The sequence below is a fragment of the Apium graveolens genome, chromosome 6, assembly GCF_009905375.1.
Source record: "Apium graveolens cultivar Ventura chromosome 6, ASM990537v1, whole genome shotgun sequence".
In the NCBI taxonomy this organism is placed as follows: domain Eukaryota; kingdom Viridiplantae; phylum Streptophyta; class Magnoliopsida; order Apiales; family Apiaceae; genus Apium; species Apium graveolens.
This window is the reverse complement of record NC_133652.1, coordinates 81,798,578-81,818,919: the sequence shown is the minus strand read 5'-3', so window position 1 is coordinate 81,818,919 and position 20,342 is coordinate 81,798,578. Positions and strand designations below refer to the sequence as shown.

General features: G+C 33.1%; 1 protein-coding gene across 2 annotated transcripts; it reads left to right on the top strand.

The window, feature by feature from the left end:
- The first annotated feature begins 17,790 nt into the window (after positions 1 to 17,790).
- LOC141667278 (cytochrome b5-like) lies at positions 17,791 to 20,136 on the top strand. 2 transcript variants are annotated; one of them, XM_074473704.1, is made up of 4 exons: positions 17,791 to 18,034; positions 18,141 to 18,258; positions 19,345 to 19,411; positions 19,542 to 20,136. In XM_074473704.1, the coding sequence occupies exons 2-4, from the start codon at positions 18,166 to 18,168 to the stop codon at positions 19,805 to 19,807; spliced, it is 426 nt and encodes a 141-aa protein (XP_074329805.1). In that variant the 5' UTR covers positions 17,791 to 18,034; positions 18,141 to 18,165; the 3' UTR covers positions 19,808 to 20,136. The 2 variants fall into 2 exon arrangements, with proteins under 2 accessions (XP_074329805.1, XP_074329804.1); XM_074473703.1 differs by having other exon boundaries at positions 18,136 to 18,258.
- Positions 20,137 to 20,342: the final 206 nt, after the last annotated feature.

The window sequence follows — 20,342 nt, the reverse complement described above, 5'->3', positions numbered from 1 at the left end:
CACAGAACAGCCTTATTGACAAATTCTTGAACTCAGTTCCATTGTCACTCCTGATATTCCTAACCTTCAAGTCAGGATGATTATTGACTTGCCTGATGTGATTGATAATGATTTCACTTGCTTCATCCTTTGATCCAAGAAAATAGACCCATGAAAACTTTGAGAAATCATCTACAATCACTAAGCAATATCTTTTTCTTGCAATTGACAATACATTGACTGGTCCAAACAAATCCATATGCAGCAGCTGTAATGGTTCATCAATTATTGTTTCAAGCTTCTTTTTGAATGATGTTTTCCTTTGTTTGCCTTTCTGACAAGCATCACACAAACCATCCCTTGAGAATTCAACTAGAGGAATTCCTCTAACTAGGTCCTTTTTGACTAGATCATTCATTGTCTTGAAATTCAAATGGGATAGCTTCTTGTGCCATAGCCAACTCTCAACTGAACTTGCTTTGCTGAAGAGACAAGTAATAGATTCTGCATCTGTAGAGTTGAAGTTATCTAAGTACATATTCCCTTTTCTAACTCCAGTTAGAACCACTTTGTTGTTTTTCTTGCTGGTGACAACACAGGCTTCTGAATTGAAGGAAATTGTATTCCCTCTATCACATAGTTGACTGATACTCAGTAAGTTGTGCTTGAGACCATCAACTAATGCAACTTCATCAATGATGACATTCCTTGTTGAAATCAAGCCATATCCCATAGTAAACCCTTTGCTGTCATCTCCAAAGGTTATACTAGGGCCAGCTCTCTCCTTAAACTCAGTGAGCAGGGAGAAATCTCCTGTCATGTGTCTTGAACAGCCACTGTCCAAGTACCATAGATTTCTTCTTTTTCCCTGCACACCATAAAATCAATCAAGTTGATTTTGGTACCCAAGTTTCCTTGGGTCCATTCCTGTTAGCCTTTCTCCTAGACTTCATTCCTCCTGCATCTTTAGACTTAGGTAACTTTGAGTCAACCTTGATCTTAGATGTAGTTGGTTGAGGTGTAGGGTTAGTCACAGAATCATTTAGCACATTTGGAATTTGATAAGGCATAGATTGTGCAAGCATGTTATTCCACATTGGCATATTGTATGGCATTTGAGGCATACTAAATGCAGCAAGATAAGGATTGTTAAAATATGGCATGTTTGCAAAATGTGCATAAGGATTCTGTTGAGACATAACAGGCATAGCATGCAGAGGTGATGCAGACATATTAGGCATGGAAGAGGGCACAGGTATGGGAGTTTTCTTAATAGATTTGCAATTAGCAGATAGATGATTAACACTACTACAATGCACACAACTTTTTCTAGGAGCATACTTATCAGGTGTGTAATTGTTATGTTTGTTAACCCCTACCTTCCCATTTCTATTAGATTTCCTTTTAGTTTCCTTTTTATCCTCAACCACTTTGAGCCTATTCTTTAACTAGTTCTAAGGTCATGTGTCCTATATTCACCTTACTGAAATCTTTGGATGTGCTTGCTTCTTCTTTGACAAAGTTCTTGGAAGTTGAACCAAACTTTTTGTTGAGTTTCTTTAGATTTTCACTTTTAGAAACATCTGCCTGTTTTAATTGAGGAACCTTCAATGGATGCTCCTTTTCTTCCTTCAACGGATAACTTTCATCATCCGTTGATTCCACATCCGTTGACAGCCCATCAATTAATTCCAGTTTCTTTTTGTTTTTATCCTAGGCAGTTTCACAGAATGATTCAATTCCTTGGACCTTGGAAATTTGAGCACTAACATCCCTAGATGTCTTCCAGGTTTAATCACCTCTTGCTCTCTCTCTAATTGATTGGAAAGTATTTCTACTTTCTTAACAGATTCAGCTAGTTCATTTTCAACAGATATACAATGTAGCTTAGTTTTCTCTAGGTCAATCAACTTATCTTCTAACACAGCATTTCTATTACTTAAAAACAGATTGTTCTCTTTAATCCTACTATTTTCTTTAGCAAGAGATTTAAGAGACACACGCAAATGATACAATTCAGTAGACATGTCATTAAAAGCATCATTGCACTCTTCTTTAGTAAGCTGTGTTAAATCAGTAGTGATTACCTGGTTGCTTGATGAACTAACTTCATTTTCCTCAGAATCAGCCATGAGAGCCAAGTTGACATATTCCACATCTTCATCCTCTTCTTCTCCATCAGCTGCCCAGTCTTTTTCTTGAGTAATGAAAGCCCTCTCCTTTTGCTTGAGCAGATCAAAATATTTCTTTTTGTAATCTACTTGGTCAAATTTCTTCTTTTCAGAAGTTTGCTTTCTGCACTCACTTGCAAAGTGTCCACTTATACCACAATTGAAACACTTGAACTTGGATTTGTCCACCATGTTCTTATGAGGTTTAGTGGCTCTAGTGTTTTTCCTAAATTTCATCTTTGCAAATCTCCTGGACAGAAATGCAAGATGCTCATCAATACCATCAGAGTCATCTTGGTTGGAGTTGTCTTCATTCTCAGCAACTTGCTCCTTACCCTTGCTTGATTCTGATTTGCTTGTGCCATCTTTGGAGTTTGATGTAGATCTCACAGTTTCTTGTCTGCATTCTTTCTCATTTTCAGCTACCAAGGCAACTGAACCTCCTTTCTTTCTTCCCTTCTCCAATACCTCATCCTGTTCCAGCTCTAGTTCATAAGTCTTCAAGATTCCATATAATCTTTCAAGAGTGAAGTCCTTATAATCTTGAGAGTTTCTCAAGGAGACAGTCATGGGTTTCCATTCCTTTGGCAAGGATCTTAAAAATTTAAGATTTGAATCTTTCACCTGGTACACTCTACCATACAGCTTCAGTCCATTCAACAGCTTTTGGAATCTATTGAATGTGTCATTTAAAGATTCATTTTCTTCAAAATGAAAATACTCATACGGTTGAATGAGAAGCTGCATTTTGTTTTCTTTTACTTGTTCTGTACCTTCACATAGTAGCTGAACTGTGTCCCAAACCTCTTTGGCAGTTGTGCAATTTATCACATTATCAAACATATCCTTGTCAAGGCCATTAAACAAAATGTTCATAGCCTTCTTATCCTTGTGGACTTCTTCTGTGTCTTCCATTGTCCATTCTGCTCTAGGTTTTGGAATGGATTGACCAACAGTAATTGTGGCCGTAGCAACTGTGGCTACTTTGTGGGGAATGTGAGGACCATTCTCAATGCAGTTTACATAACCTTCATCTTGGGAGAGTAGATGAAGGTGCATTTTCACCTTCCAATGGTGATAACTGTCTTTGTCAAGAACTGGGATTTTTACTCCAATATCCTTCTTACTCATCTTTGTTAGTTTCCAAGATCTTTAAACTCTTTGTGTGTCAAGAGCTAGCTCTGATACCAATTGTTATTCCTAGGGGACTAACAATGAGATTTACAGAAGGGGGGTTGAATGTAAATCTCAAAACTTTTTCAAGTTTTGAGCAGTTTTAAAGGCTTTGTGTTCAAGATAAACAAGTGTGTGAATTGCTTTAAGCTAATACAGACAGATATATATTCAAGCACTAATGTAAAGAACACAACAGACCTTAAAAACTTTTCTGGTGGATTGTTGTTCCACCAGAGATGGTATTTCAGAAAATCTGTGATTCAAGATGTTGATCACAGCTGCATCCTAGTACAAACTAGATAATTTTTCTCTCAAGATTTTTCTAAACAGCACTGGAAAAATTCTCATCTAATTACTAGCTGCTACTTGGTTTATATATCACCAAGTGTACAAGTGAAGACAAAGAAAAAATACAATAATAAAATAAGTTCTCCACTTGTTTCTTCTCCATATCACTCAAGTACTTTGTTGACTATTGCCTGTTTGTACTAGAGTAGAACGGCTGCTTTTTCTGATGTTCCTGAAATTAGGCTTCCACATTTCAGTTATCTCTGTCAACCCACATGCCTTTGTCTGCTGTTACAACTACCACTTATCAACTGCTATTTAACAGAACATCCGTTGAAGCCTTCATCCGTTGATGGCTTTATCCGTTGATGTGTTAGTAGTTGAAGCTCTATCCGTTGAAGCTTTAGAGACATCCGTTGAAGCTTTGTTTCTCATCCTTTGAAGGTCTTTAAGATATCCGTTGATACCACTTCATTTATACAAAATTACAAGGCATGAAATATTTACAATTGGCCTTCCTATTTGCATATCTTCTAGTAGTCAACATGACTTATATTTTCTCTCAACTTCTAAGAATTATATCTTAAATACAGAGACTGAAATGTGCTACAACACTAGACTTATATCTAAGTAAAGCTGCACCATCAACGGATAGCCAAAGTGGGCTTATCCGTTGAGGCTACAAACACTAAACTTCTACTTAAGTGTTTTGTTAATCATATCATCAAACTAATGCACATATATTCCTAACACAATGAGATATGATCATCAGCCAACAAACACACTAGTCTCAATATATTTATTATCGTCCCTTAACAATAATACTTGACTAGGGATCTTTAGGAATATCAATACTATTCTCATAATCTCATTTCTAGGTCACGTACTTAGAGATATAGATTTACATATCATATTCCAAGGACATTTATTAATCTAACATCTTATCATAGAAAATAAAGATATAATAAATTACTAAAGAATAATCCATATAATCATAATTAATAATCCAAATGTTTCATAATATAAACTTAATAGTGTTGTCTTTAGGGCACAAACACTAACAAGTTTGTGATAGTATTTATTGATGATATCCTGATTTACTTTAAGTCTCGCGAAGAACACGCAGAACACTTTAGATTAACATTGGAAATTCTGAGGAGAGAAAAGTTATATGCCAAATTCTCAAAATGTGAATTTTGGCTAAATGAAGTGCAATTCTTAGGACATATTGTTAGTAGTGAAGGAATTTTAGTGGATCCTGCAAAGATTGAGGCTGTGGCAAATTGGGAACGATCAAAAACGCTAACCGAAGTTAGAAGTTTCATTGGATTAGCTGGTTAGTTTTGCAGATTTGTTCAAGAATTCTCGAAGATAGCTACGCCATTGACTCGACTCACGCGATAGAATGAGAATTTCGAATGGACTCCAAAATGTGAGGAAAGTTTCCAAGAGTTAAAAAAAAGGCTAACCTCTGCCCCAGTGCTAACCTTACCAGACGACTTAGAAAATTTTGTGATTTATAGTGACGCATCGCTCAAAGGACTAGGTTGTGTGTTAATGCAAAACGGGAAAGTCATTGCTTACGCCTCAAGACAATTGAGGAAATATGAAACAAGATATCCTACTCACGATCTGGAGCTAGAAGCAATAGTTTTTGCACTTAAAATTTGGAGACACTACTTATATGGAGAGAAATGTGAAATCTATACGGATCATAAAAGCCTGAAATACATCTTTACCCCGAAAGAATTGAATATGAGGCAAAAAAAGATGGTTAGAAGTAGGGGTGAGCAAAAAATTTCATAACCGTCCAAACCAACCGTTTCAAACCGCCCAAACCGAAATTTAATGGTTTATAACGGTTTGGATCGGTTATGGTTTCATTTTTGGCACCCGAAAAATAACGGTTTGGTTTGGATTTATCTTTTATACCACCCGTTATATCCAAACCACCTGAGTCTATTAAAATATTTTAAATATATATTTTGAGGATACATATATTAGATAAATTATTAATATTTATAAGTAGTTGAATCCATGATATGTTAAGTGCACTTGAATGTTACATATTGAAGTTAAAAGATCCAAATTATTACATAATGAATTTGTTTAGTTGATAATTTATTAACTTATTTTATTTTTTACCTAGTAAATATATGTACATATTTTCTTAACGGTTTAAACGGAAACCGCCCAACCCGAACCATTATAGTTTGGGTGGTTTAGTTATATCAGTAACGGTTATGGTTACGGTAATGGTTAAGTAAAATGTAAAACCGCTAAATTTGGTTTGGATGGTTATGAGCTCTAAACCCGCCTATTTCACCCGATACTCACCCCTAGTTAGAAGTGATCAAGGATTATAATTGTACCATAAATTACCATCCTGAAAAGGAAAATATGGTTGCAGATGCTTTGAGCAGAAAAGAAAGGTTGAAGATGCTGGTGACATCCAAGGAATTCATACGAGAAATTGAGAAAATGGAAATGGAGATAAAGATTCCAGTTCAAGTGAATGAAAGAAATTATAAGATTCGAGTACAACCACAAATAATAAAAAAGATTCGATGTTGTCAAGAAGTGATAATGGAAACTAATAGGGCCGAACTAACAGGAAAATAAGTTCTAAGTTTAAAGGATAACTAAGAAGTTAGGAGGTTTGCCTCAAGAATTTTGATTCCCAATGTGCCAGAATTGAAGGATGAAGTTATGGATGAAGCCCATAATTCTAGATACTCCATCCACCCTGGAAGCACGAAGATGTACCAAGACATAAGGAAAAAGGTGGCCCAACATGAAAAGAGAAATTGACGAATGGGTAAGTAAGTGTTTAACGTGTCAGACGATAAAAGCTGAACATCAGAGACCCAGTGGCCTGTTACAACCTTTAGAGATTCCCGAATGAAAATAGGAACATATCACTATGGATTTCGTTGTCGGATTGCCAAGGTCTAAGACCAACCATGACACCATATGGGTTATAGTTGACTGACTAACCAAATCTGCATATTTTCTTCTGATTAATGAAAGGTACACTGTAGAAAGATTAGTCAATCTATATTTGAAGGAAGTCGTGGTTAGACATGGAGTACCAATTTCGATTGTGTCAGATAGAGATACGAGATTCACATCAAGATTTTGGAAAAGTTTCAGGAATGCTTAGGCACGAGACTAATTATGAATATGGCATATCATCCCCAAACAGATGGACAAAGTGAAAGGACTATACAGACAATCGAAGATATGTTAAGGGCTTGTGTCTTGGATTTCAAAGGAAATTGAGATGATCATTTGGCATTGGTAGAATTTTCTTACAATAATAGTTTTTACTCAAGCATAAGAATGACTCCATTTGAAGCATTTTATGGTAGAAAATGCAGGTCACTAATGTGTTGGGAATAAGTAGGGGAGAGAAAGATTTTATGGACCTGAATTGATTCAACAGACGACACAATCCATTGAAATTATTAAGAAAAGGTTAATAGCCTCCCAGGATCGATAAAAGAAATACACTGATTTGGGACGAAAAGATAAAGAGTTTGAGGTTGGAGATAAGGTATTGCTAAAAGTGTCTCCATGAAAAGGAGTCGTGCGATTCGGAAAGAAGGGAAAATTAAGTCATAGATATATTGGTTCCTTTGAGATTTTGAAGAAAGTAGGTGTTGTATCATACCAGTTGGCATTACCACCAGACCTTCAGTATATCCATGAATTTTTTTCATATATATGTTCTAAAAGCTTACTATCCTGATAGTTATCACGGACTTGCTTATGAGCCAAAATTGGTTCAATCGTATTTGACATACGAAGAGCAACTTGTTCGAATTGCGGATAGAAAGGTCTAGAAGCTAAGGAATAAGGAAATCAATTTGGTTAAGTTAATCTGGAGAAACCATGCGATAGAAGAAGCTAATTGGGAACCTGAGGAAGATATGAAAAAAAATAGCCCTCACTATTCTCTAACTGCGCTAATTCCGAGGACAGAATCCTTTAAAGGGGGGAGACTATAACGCCCGCGAAAATTTTAAGTAAGTAATTATCTTTATCGCGATTAAGAAGTGAGCCTGTAGATTAAATTAATTGTAATGCAAATTCTAAAAGCGCGTGTCGATTAGTTGATAGTGTCTTTATAAATTAAGTGCCGCAGAAAAATATATCGATAAAATAATGATAGTTGTTATCTTTTAAATACATTTACTTTCAATGTGTATACCTTTGAAAATCTAAAGTGAGAGTATTATTAAGTAGTACACAATATTCAGACATTATTTATATTTTATCCAATTACACCAATATTATTTTGAAACGAAATATTATTTTTGTAAGTTGGTTCACTGTTATACAATGGTTTATTGAATATATTGTAAAGTTGTTCGATCAATGCCTCAACTATTTCGGAAATTATTATTTTGAATAATTTTGCCTTGACTAATATCGCAATTATTTAATTTAAATAGTTATATGTTAGTATGGTGTTAGATGTATTCACCATCGTTAATCATATGTTTTCATCGAAATAATATTTTATTATTATTGAAAAACTTTCGAATAAATATTATTTGGTTTTAATTATTATTATTTTATTCGAATAAATATTGTATTTATTATATTCGAATTATTAGTATTTGTAACGACCGAGGAATTACGCTTGTATTATATGATAATAATGATAAATTATGTGTATTATTATGTGATTAAATGTGTTAAATCATTAAACCCTAACTGCTATGTGTTACGTGTTGTTTGTTCTGATCCAAACGTGTTTTGGATAGTTATTGAGTGTTCTATCGTCAGTTATATATATTATATCAAAACCTGTACAGCTCAAAACTATGTTTTAAAAACCCGTATTTCAAACAAAATTATTGGCCCTATTTTTCCAAAAATGCCCTATACCGTATCGCTATTTTGAACCCCTAGACGTTTTACAAATTGACCTTTTTCGCGAAAAAACGACTTTTCCGGACCCCTTCGGGTACCAAAAACCCCACAAAAATCACATTTTTATTTTTATATGATCATGAAATTATCATATATCATTTTTCTTTGTATTTTTGTATTTTTCACAATTTTTGGGAATTTTTAGTATTTATTTTGTATTTATTGGATATTTAAAAATTCATTATTAATACCCAAAAAAATTATAAAAATTGGGGCCAAATATTTTTATTAGGAGTGTAATTAGACCCTTAATTTTACTTAGGGGTATTATTTTCATAAATATAAATACCTGAATTATTATTAATTAAATCAGTTAATTACAATTAAAAATCAGAAAAAATAAAAAGAAAAAGAAAGGGAATTAGGGTTAGGGTTTGGTGAAGAACAGGGCAGCAGAATCAATCGGACTTTTGAACGTGATTCCGGTGTCAGAAATCGAAGTGTAAGTAGCCGTTTTGAAGCTTATAATCTCTACTTTTCGATTGTGTAACTATTTTTGTTGTTCGATTAATCGATTTTAAAATTGTTATTTTCGGGTTTATTTTTTTAATTCGGGTTTTGTGATTGAGTAGTTGTTTGATGATTCTGTTAGCATAGTTGTTTAGATCGTTGAAATTACAGTCGAACGGTACCAGTTTCGTCGAGTTTGGTGTTGATTTCGAGCTCGCCGGATTTTGCCGCCGCCGCCGTGTTCGTTGAGTTTCTGGCCGTTGTGGACGACGAGGACGAAGGAGGAACAGGAAGGGAGCGTCGTGGTGTTGCTGTGCGTCGAAAACGAAGAAGAACGAGTATGAAATCGAGCGTTTTGGCTCCGTTTGGTTCGCCGGAATCAGTCCGCCGGCGTCGGATTCTGGGGAAGGGACCGGTGTTCTTCGTGACCCGATTGGGTCGGGGACGACCCGGTTTGCGACCCGGTTTCGACCCGGTTTCGATCCAAAAATCCCCAATTTAATTTTCTGATTTTTGTTTCTGAATTCTTATTATTTAATTATATTTTATAAAAACAGAAATTAGATTTATTAATTCTAAAAATTTATTTAAAAATTAGTTTTAAAATCTGAAAAATAGTATTATTAATTTCTAGATTATTTTATTAAATTATAAATTCGAATTTATTTATTTAATTAATTATTTAATAATTTATCTAATTATTTATTAATTATCTAATTAATTTATAATTGGGTAATTAATTAATAATTAGGTAATTAATTAGTGAATAAAGATTAGAAATAATTAAGTGAGGTAATTAATAATCTAATAATTAGTTAATAGTGCGAATAATGATTCGATAACTAGAATTATTATTGGAGCGTTAGTTATTCGAATAATATTTCGTACGTATAAATAGTTATCGGTAATTATCTGTTTAGCGAATCGTACGAGTTTTAATAATAATAGAATAATTCAATAATTAGGCGAGAATTGCGAGTAGCTCATAATTATACGAGTGATTAATCGTTAAGTGATTTATAATTCGAGTAATTCGTAGTTATTTGATAAATAACGTATCAGTTAATTGTATCGATTGATTATTTGTAAATAATCGATCTGATCGGGTAAGCGTTAATAATTAGTAAATTAGTGTAGTAAATTGTAATTAATCCTAATAATTAGGGATTAATTATTTTAAAATGTAATAATTATTAAATAATTATCTAAAAATATAATTAAGGATTATTTAATTATAATTTATTATTTATAATTAGTTATTAATTAATTAAATCTTGTTTAATACATAATAATTAAACCGTTAGTCCGATTTGAGCAAAACGAAGACCCCTAGACTCAGAAAAATGAGACGAATCCAATAAAAATAATTGTGAGTCATAAATTCTCCCGGAAGAGAGTGATCTTGTGATAATTAATAGTTCGTAGGCCCTAATAGGGGTATAACTGAGTTGAATAAATCCCGAAAAATTATAATAAAATCAGATACGACTAGTAATGCAGGTCTAAGCCCAGAATTGATTCTAAAAATAATTATAAATCTAAAAATTAATTATGTGCTTTACGTGCTACGTGCTTTATGTGATTATGTGAATAGATGTGCTGTATAAATGTATATATATATATATATATATATGCGAGTCTGATAGAAACGCATGGGTAGACTGATAAGGTTGCGTGATATCAATTCAAGATACGCGTATATAGTAAATTATCTAAACACCTATCTTTCCATGATTTGTTCAGTGTTAGCAAGGCAGAGCAAGCTAGGGTCAGAAGACAGTGAGTTAAACCAGGTTAAGTACACGCAAGGCAAGTACCCCTAACTTCACTTATCGTTCAAGTGATGTTCATTTCGAATTATATTATGCAAGTTTTTCCCCTATTCTAAATTCAGAATAGTGATTTATATTTCTTTTCTATCGTATCAATTCTCTTTGATAATCATTGTTCATATACACTGTTATCCATTTATTATTACTTGTTCCAGTTTCATTTCAATTCTTGATTTACCCAATTTATTGAATTCCCTGTTCATATTTCAATTCTTTTACCCTACATATACTCTGGTATATCCTGGTGTTGGGATATATCAATAGCATACCGATTGTTCCGGATGCTCAGCCTTGGACTGGATGGTTACTATAAAGGCTGGGTTTTTCCCAAACCATTAATTAATAGGCCATAGTTGCCTGAGTACTCCTTATGTTGGTTGGGTCTATGCAGTTGGGTATAGATCCGCACTATATTCTGACTGATCAGCAGATTATAGTGCATATGTTGGTTCTTGTTTCCAGTCTTGATCATTTGGCACTCGCCATCATTGGCAAATTATTATCATATACAGATACAGATGGTTGTTCAAACCAGCAGCTTATTGGTTCATTTATTTCTCTCTCTTTATAATATATATATATATATATTGTTGCAGGCTTGTTGAGCAATTTTGGCTCATTTCTTTTATTGTCACTCCTATTGTTTTACAGTTAAGGTAGAGAATGAAACCCATCAGGACCCGCATAGTCAAGAAGCGAGTCAAGCAGCGGGACCCTCTTATACCAAGAGTGTTCCTTCCTATTCCCGAAGAGAGTTTTGAATTGCAAGATCAGGTGTAGCAGGATAAGTAGTAATGTTGGGTTGAATAAAAGTTTTGTGTAGTTTGAATAAAAGATTGTGTAGTGAAACTGTAGATAGAATAAAGTTTTGTAATAAAGAGAGTTATTGAGACAGGTTTTATTTAGTTGGGTTTGTAATAAAGTGTAGTGCATGATTCTTGTTTTCAAACTCAACCCTTAAAAGATCCTGAGTAGTGATAGTTCGGGGTAATTATTATATTTATATTCCGCTTGTGCAGGTATAGTTGGTAATTGTTGTTAATAATGCCCCAAATCTATACCCCGGATTTGGAGGGTGTTATAGTATTAATGTTATATTTAAAATAAAAATAATAATAATCAAAAAGAGCATTATCAAAAGCCATTATTTGTTTTCAAATTTTTATTGAATTGATTAGAAAGGGAGTGGATAATAAATATTAAGTTACTCATGATGCTATACTTATTAAATAAGTATTTATTTATTTATTTATTTATTAAATAAGCTAGATAAATCTAGAGAAAGCTAGAAATTTCTAATTGTCTTTATTTTTATTAATTAACAATAGTTAAAAGACTAGTTAACTTGTTTTACCTCTATATAATCCCTTAGTTCATCCCCAATTTATTCCCCTAGGTTTCATAAACACAAAAAAAAACCTTATAAGACTATTAAGAGTGAGAGGAATCATGTGAGATAAGGAGCAAGTAGCAACTAGGGAATTTGGGTACAAAAAGATTATCAAGGTGTAATTGGTTCTTGGGGAAGATTTATTAGGTGGATTAAAAGAGGTTAAGGAAGTATATTTGATCATCATCTTAATTGGTGGAAGATTTATTAGGTGTGTTTTCGGGTTTGTGTGTGTTGTTTGCGTGTGTGTAACCAGCTGAAGCTATGTGGGCCAAGTGGGCTATTAATTGGGTCATCCACTAATTCAAGATTCTAAGGATAAGTCAAGTAAAGCCCAAAGGAGCCAAACTATGTATACTGACCTTGTCTTGTTGAGCAGTTATCAAGAACAATTGTCTTGGTTGTTTATTTCATTTCAGTATTTCACATTCAGTTATTTCAATTCGAGTACTTCTTTCATCTTAATGTTTTTGCACCTTCAATTCCAGTTTATCATCTTTAGTATTATCAGTTTCACTTTATCTTAAGTATGTATTCTCCAAGTTATTATCCTATTGATTACGTTTCTTATGCTGATGGACCCATTAATAATTACAATTCGGATGTTAATCAACCAGTTGGTTACAGTGTGTTCGAGTGTCGTGTGTGTTATTTTCGTGTGTGTTTTCGAGTGTTGTGTGTGTGTGTTACAGGGAGGCGGTCAGTGGTGGTGGTGAGGGGAGAGGGCGAGAGAGAGAGAGAGAGAGAGACTAAGGAGAGAAAGAAAGGGAGAAGAGAGAGACGAAGGAGAGAAAGAGAGGGAGAAGAGAGAGACGAAGCAGAGAAAGAGAGGGAGAAGAGAGAGAGGTCGTCAGAAAATTTTGGTTGGCCGAAAAATTGATTCGGGATTGAATTTAGAAAAACTACCATGGCAAAACAGTAGATCGGGAAGTTTTAAGTTAGAATTAAGAAGAAGATGGACGAAAGGACCTCGCCAGAAAGTGGTCGGCCTGCGATCTGACGGCGGCGGCTACCGGCGAGGTGGCTGTGATGAAGAAGAATGATGGTGGGGTAAGTGGAGTGTAATTGTGGAAAATAATAATAATAATAATAAAATAATAATAATGTGTTGAAATTATTTTTGAAAAGGATTTGTAATTGGATTTATTGGGATGTATTTAAATATATAAAAGTAAGGTTTCAAAGGGGTAATTTAGACATCTAATTAATAATAAGTTGTTTTGTTAATAAAAGAGGAAGTGGTTAAATAAATAAAATATATAAATAAATATGAAATTGGAATTAGAAATTTTGGTGGAATCGAGTATTCTTAAGTTATATTTATGTGATAGTATTAAATTGTTGGTAAAATCATTCGAGCAAATAATTTATCGTGGAACGAGCATAATTAAATAAGTAAATAGAATGGAATTTTTATCCAAACTTGGGTAATTTAGTGGAACTTGACATAGTAATTATCGAAAAATTGATAAATAGAAAATTAATCACTGAAACATATTTGTGGTGAAGGTTTATCTTTAAATAATTGACGTGTAAAGTTTCTTATTTCAGAAAGGCGTTCTTTTACGAGTCCTGCGCGAAATTTTTGGATTGTTAAATAAATAATTTAGACACACGATGTAGTAGTGTATTAAATTTGAAATTTGTAAATAGCTAATAACATCATATAATTTGGGATATTTTCTTTACTTAAAAAGAAAAATATTTTTGTAAGACCGTTTAAATAATTAATGGAGTCACTCCCAAGCGCCGAATAAATTCTCCGATAATTAATAAAAACTTTGATTGAAGTTTATTATTTTAAGAAAATAGTTATACTAAAATATTGTATGGATGATTATTTTTAGAAGTAATTGACATTGGAAATAATTAATCAGGAAAGGTGAAACTTTCTCTGCTAGCGCGCAAGGCTAGTTTTTCTCTGCTCCTTTCCTATATTTGACTTATATATATTTTGCTTATTGATGGTAAAAATTATGACTTTAAATTTTGGAGACCTCATTGGTGATCATTTTCTTTAAAATTTCCCAACTTAGACCATTTGCTGAATCCTTTAATTATAATAAAATAATAACTCGTATTTACTTTCATGATTGCTCCTATCATTCAGGGCAGTTACCTCTGTTCCTTTCAGACGTATGTAAATTTATATGTTCGTTTTAATTAATCTTGAACTTACCTCAATTCATATATCGGATCGATTATTGAATTTCTTTTAAAATTGAGTTTATCTTTTATCAATTCATTGAACCCTTTCAAAATTCATAATTGATAAATTGATTATCTATTCTTTCTTTCTATTGTTACATGATGAGGATCAAGGAATGAATATGTTAATTTGGATTTGGTTATGTGTGCTCGTGGTGATGTTCAATTGGAGAGGATGCAAACATGGGTTATGCAGCTTACTTGGACAACAAGGAATAAAAGAGCGATGCATGAAGTTGGACAAGTAGCTGATTATTATATAATTATTAATTCGAATTTTGCTTGCAAGTTTTTACCTTTCACTTGAAAGGGTTTTTCTTGTTTTAAGCACTTAGGATTTTATTTTCCTATTTGGATTTGGTTTTTGTCTTTTTTCTATTCGGATTTGGTTTTTAAATTTGTTTCCTGGAAGGATTCAGATATTGGCTAATTCAAGCTGATATTGAATTTCTCTCGGAATCCTATTGGGTTTGGGTTATTGTCTAAGCCTATAAATACCCTTCTAATGTAATCTTTTAAGAGAGACAATGGATGATATAAAACTTTTGTTTTGAGATTAACTATGAGTAGTTTTTCTTTTCTCTAAACTTCAATTACTGGATTATTTTGAAGGTTAGATTCGAATTACTTAGTTTCTGGATTGATCTAAGCAATTTGAGATTCAAAGTTCACGTTTCTGGATTGATCGTGTTCTTTTGAAATATCCTCTTCTTCTCTTATCCCTTTTCTTCTTGTTTTTGTTTCTTTGTGGTGCGATCCACATCATTACATAAACACCTTCGAGTCTATTATATTTCAAATAGATTCGATATTTTTGTTTGAAATGGTTATTCTCATTATTCGAGATAATCCCTATGCTTGAACCTATATCGTTCATATCGATGCTGGAATAATAACCTTACTAAAAAAAGACTGGTTTATTGTTCGAACCAGAATAAGTGATAGGATTTTGAAACATTGTGACGTGATTGTGATGTGATGAGAATTGAGAATTGAATCGGGATGTGTACATCTATACTGGTCAACGTGGAATTTAAACCACGGTATTTATTGTGACAGTCCGATATGTGGACATGTTATTCGACTCGAGTGCAGCCAAGGGTTAAGACGTTAACTCATCTTTTATGCTAGCAAGTGTGTGTTAGGCATTCTTACGACGAGCCGTGATCGGGTGAGCGTAAGATTCGTAGGAGGACAGTACACCATGATAGTTGATCGCATCATTGATGTACCGGGGATGGAAAATGACCAGTTAATCTTGAATCAAGTGACAATGTGCCAGATAAGAGCTTCTTTATTAGATTTGTGACGTGTTGTAGAATATTCCTATTGGCATTTAAAATATTGTTGCTCTTGGCACCTATTTCCATTATTTTAATCTAATAGTCAATGAGCACTCGATTGCTCACTCTTGCTATTCTTGCATTCTCCAAAGCAGTGAAGAATGAGGTTGACAGACCATCCGATCAATCAACGCAAAGGAAGGGAAATGAACATGTTCGTGGCGACAACATCCAGTGGATCGCTATATATCTGCTTTAATCTATAATAAAGTAAAGCTACTAGCCAGACTTGTAGTAGGTTTCTATGGCATATATAATAAACAGGTTGTGAGAGAGACTCGGTCCTGATATCTGTGGAATGGTGTCCACAATAAATGATATATTTGGTTATGGTTTGTAATAATAATACAAGTGTGCGAATTTTAATATCGTGGCGACCTAGATCTACGAAAGGGATTTGGGGGCTCACATGAAAGGCCAAACACAAAATCGACCCATTTAGGATTCGTGTACTTTCGTATTCGTGTACCTCCGTTTCGTATCATTCTCGTGTCGTGTTTCTTGTAAAATTAAATATTAATATTAATATAATTAATTAAATAAATGTAAATATTAAAGTTTTAGGTAAAATATATACAAAATTATATAAAATATATATATTTAAATCATTTATACTTACAAAATTATAAAATTATGCATTATTTTTAAAGTATTCATTATAATTATACATATTTATGTTTACATTTACTTAATTTAGATATTATAATAAATATTAATATTTTATTAAAAATATATGTATTTCATGTATCTCGTGTCATGTTGTTTACCCAAAGGGTAAACACAAAACCGACACAATATCTCAATCGTGTATCTCGTGTCGTTTACCTTTTCGTGTCGTGTACTCAAAATGCAAACACAAACACTAACACTAAATTTCCGTGTCGTTCGTATCGTGTTAAAAATTGTCAGGTCTAACTATAACTAGACCTCTTGCAACAATACATGCTTAATTGGCGTTCCATTAAATTTAACTGAAGGACTATGATCGAGAAAAATTCAAAAATTGAATTATTTATAAATTTATATTTATAGTTCAGGGACCTAGAAAAAAATGCTTATAATTCAGGGGCGTTAAAATTCATTTATCCTTTTGAACACATGAAAGTAAGAAATATTAGAGAAAAATGTCTTAAATACGTACCAACGATTACATATTGAATTCTAATGGCTTGTAATTCTTCTGGGTAAACTTTGAAAACATTGATTTTATTTCAAATCCGAAATTTCAATTCGAAAATTTAAAATCCGGAATTTCAATTCCATATCTTTTGTTTGAAAATTTAAGAAATTGAATTTCAGAACTTTATTTTTATGATTTTTCTAAAACTTCAAATATATATATTTTTTATTTTTTTGTCGAAGAATTGAAATATTAATTTTAAATAAATAAATATATATATATATATATATCAGGATAAATTGCCGAAATACAATTCTTGAAAAAAATATTCTATAATTTTTTGGTGAAAAAATTTCCGAGAAACATTATCGAGAAAAAAGTTCCGAGATATGTTTCTCGGGAAAAATTAGAGAAAAAGTTCTCGGGAAAAAAATTACCGAAAAAAATTCATGAGAAACGTTTCTTTGGAAAAAAAATTCCGAGAAAAATTTTTCGGAAAAAAAATTCCCGAGAAAAAGTTATGATGAAAAATTTTCCAAGAATTTTTTTTCGAGAAATGTTTATCGGGAAAAATTTCCCAAGAAAATTTTTAATAAATATTTCTCGGAAAAAAAATTCTAAAAAAAGTTCCCGGGGAAAAAAAATTCAAAAAAAATTGTTACGAAAAAAAGTTTTTGAAAAAAATATCCGAAAAATAATTCCCGAGAAAAGTTTATGTGGAAAATTAGTGTTGGAATTACTTCATTGACGGATGATCCGAAAAGAGTAGGAATCTGTAAAAATTATAAAATAATAAAAAAGAGCAGTCTGGCAGGCAGCCTACCAGGAGGAGATGGTTGGCTACTCTTGGCTGTCCATATTTGACTCATGAATCCAATGACCATGTATTGTGTGTGCGTCACAGATACTCCCTATATAAAATACTACTCCATCAAGCAACTTATCATTTTCATACTGCTAATTAAGTTCACTAGTACAGAAGTAGTAACTTGTAGACTTGCAATCATATTATTGGTACAAGCCAAGTGGTCAAAAAAGGAGGATTGTTAATTCTTTATTTCAGTTTTTTTGGTTCCAATACAGATTTCCCCAACTACTTTCTTCAGCACCTCATTCACTCAAACTCCAGCTTAGAGGTTGGTTGCCTATTAATTTCCAGTTTTACTACATTTTATCATTATTGTTGTTGTTGCTGCTGTTAGTTTGCATCTAACATCTCAGTATCTAATTGTGCTAGTGAAGTGTTTGGGTTTCTTTTTGGTGAAAAATGGGTGCTGCTACTGATAACCAACTTCTTACCTTTGAGGAGATTTCTAAGCACAACAAGAAATTTGATTGCTGGCTCATCATCTCTGGCAAGGTCAGCTAGCTTTTCCTTCATAACTGCAGTCTTTTACTTTAAATTATATGTTTTGGATTTTATAAGCTAGAATCAGATAGTCATAGATTTAACAATCATCACCATCTTGGTCTGAGCATGACTTGGACACGAACTTATTACTCCCTCCATACCTACAGCAAGGATTTAAACCTTACTTTCTGTTAAATCTTAATTGGGATGATGATGTTCTTTTGTAATCTCCTGTTGATCTATCAGTTACCATTGTTCTCAATTGGATATTTTGATGCCTAAACTATATGTCGAATATCAAGCTCGTAAAGTTTACATGACAAGGTGTATTCCTATAGATTAGAAAGCCTATATATGCTTGGTGACTCTTGCTTAGTCTTCAAGAGTTTATAATGTTCTAATTTATAATGTTCTGTTGATGTCTATTTTATATGCCAGTACAACTCCGGTAATTGTAGTAACATTTGTGTAGTGGGAGTAGTACAAGTATATATTTAGTACACCACTGCTATATAAAAGAAAGGAAACTGAGGTAAATCCATCCTGCAATAAATATTCGAAAATAAGATATATACATATCGACAAATTCATTCTTTACTCTGAGAGTCGATTAGGAGGAATTTGAAAAGTTAGAAATTGTTGTTATAGGCTTATACCTGAGTGCACAAAGTCAAATAAATTTTGGCATCTTAGCTGCCAAAGTCATGTTTTAGTCATGTTTTGTATCAAAGCTAGTGTGCTGCACAAAATTAAGTTGAGCCTTTAACAGCTTAAAACTTAAAGTTTTTAATTTTTTCCGAATTTATCCAGATTTATTATTGACATACGATGTTTGGGGTGATATGTGCCTCATGTCCTTGTTTATGCTGCACCCTTTGGTACTTTAGTCAGTAGTGAAATGCTGTACGTAAGCTCAAATTAGTATATCCTGATCACTAACAAAACACTAAGACCTTATAAAAGCATTATTAGATTGTAGCACGGGATTGTAAGAGCTACTCGGTACAGTGGCTGTAATTGTTCAATATCTGAGTAATATATTCTCGTTTGTATAGAAGTAATCTTGTTTACTTATGTGCCTTAATTCTGTCTTAGGTGTATGATGTAACACCATTTCTTGATGATCACCCTGGCGGTGAAGAAATTTTGTTAATGGCAACTGGTAAGTTCATCAGGACTCTGGTTTGCAGAGTTCAAAGCATATGTACTACTATCTTTATTACTTCATTAGGGAAAATATAAAATCTTGATGCATTCTTAGATATTAATAATATTTACGTGCAATTGTGCAGCAAAAGATGCAACAGATGATTTTGATGATGTAAACCACAGCGAGGAAGCAGTAGGCATGTTAAAAAGTTACCACATTGGCGACGTTGATACCTCCACTCTTCCAGGGAAGCACCAGTACAATCAAACTTCTGCAGATGGTTCGGCACAAAAACGAAAATCTGCTCCAAAGTCATTAGAAATCTTCCAATTCTTGGTGCCCTTGTTGATAGTTGGAATAGCTTATGCCCTCTTTCATTTTTCCCAAGAAAATCAAAGGGAGATATAAATGGAGATCTCGAGAACAGCAAATCTGAAAGAGAGATGCTTGGTTCTTGTTCAATGCAACTTGTACCATGAGTGCTGCTATATAATTGTTTTCAATAACTAGCTATCTGAAGCTTCTTACATAGACAATAATTTTGAGCTCTTGGTGTCCTATTGTTTCTTTTATGCTATTACTATTATTAGAAGGTCAGTGTTTTAGAGAATTAAAGAAGGGTGAATCGCAGAATCTGCAAGCTCAATTTGATGCAGTATTTTTATGTACCAGGTTTTTTGTATGGGAAACAAATTGAATTAGAAAAGTTAACAAGAATGCACCATGCATGTTTTTAATTTTCCGGTTTACTGTACTTATCTATGATCTGAATATCATATTAGACGTGTGTGACAAATATGTCAAATAAAAAAATTAAAAACAAAATAAAAAATAAAACTTGTCACTGCAGGGTCGAGTCAAGAAAAAAAACAAACATATTCAAATTCTCCTTTTATCATATACTACCTCCGTCCCCCGATTTCTTTACATGCATGATTTCTTT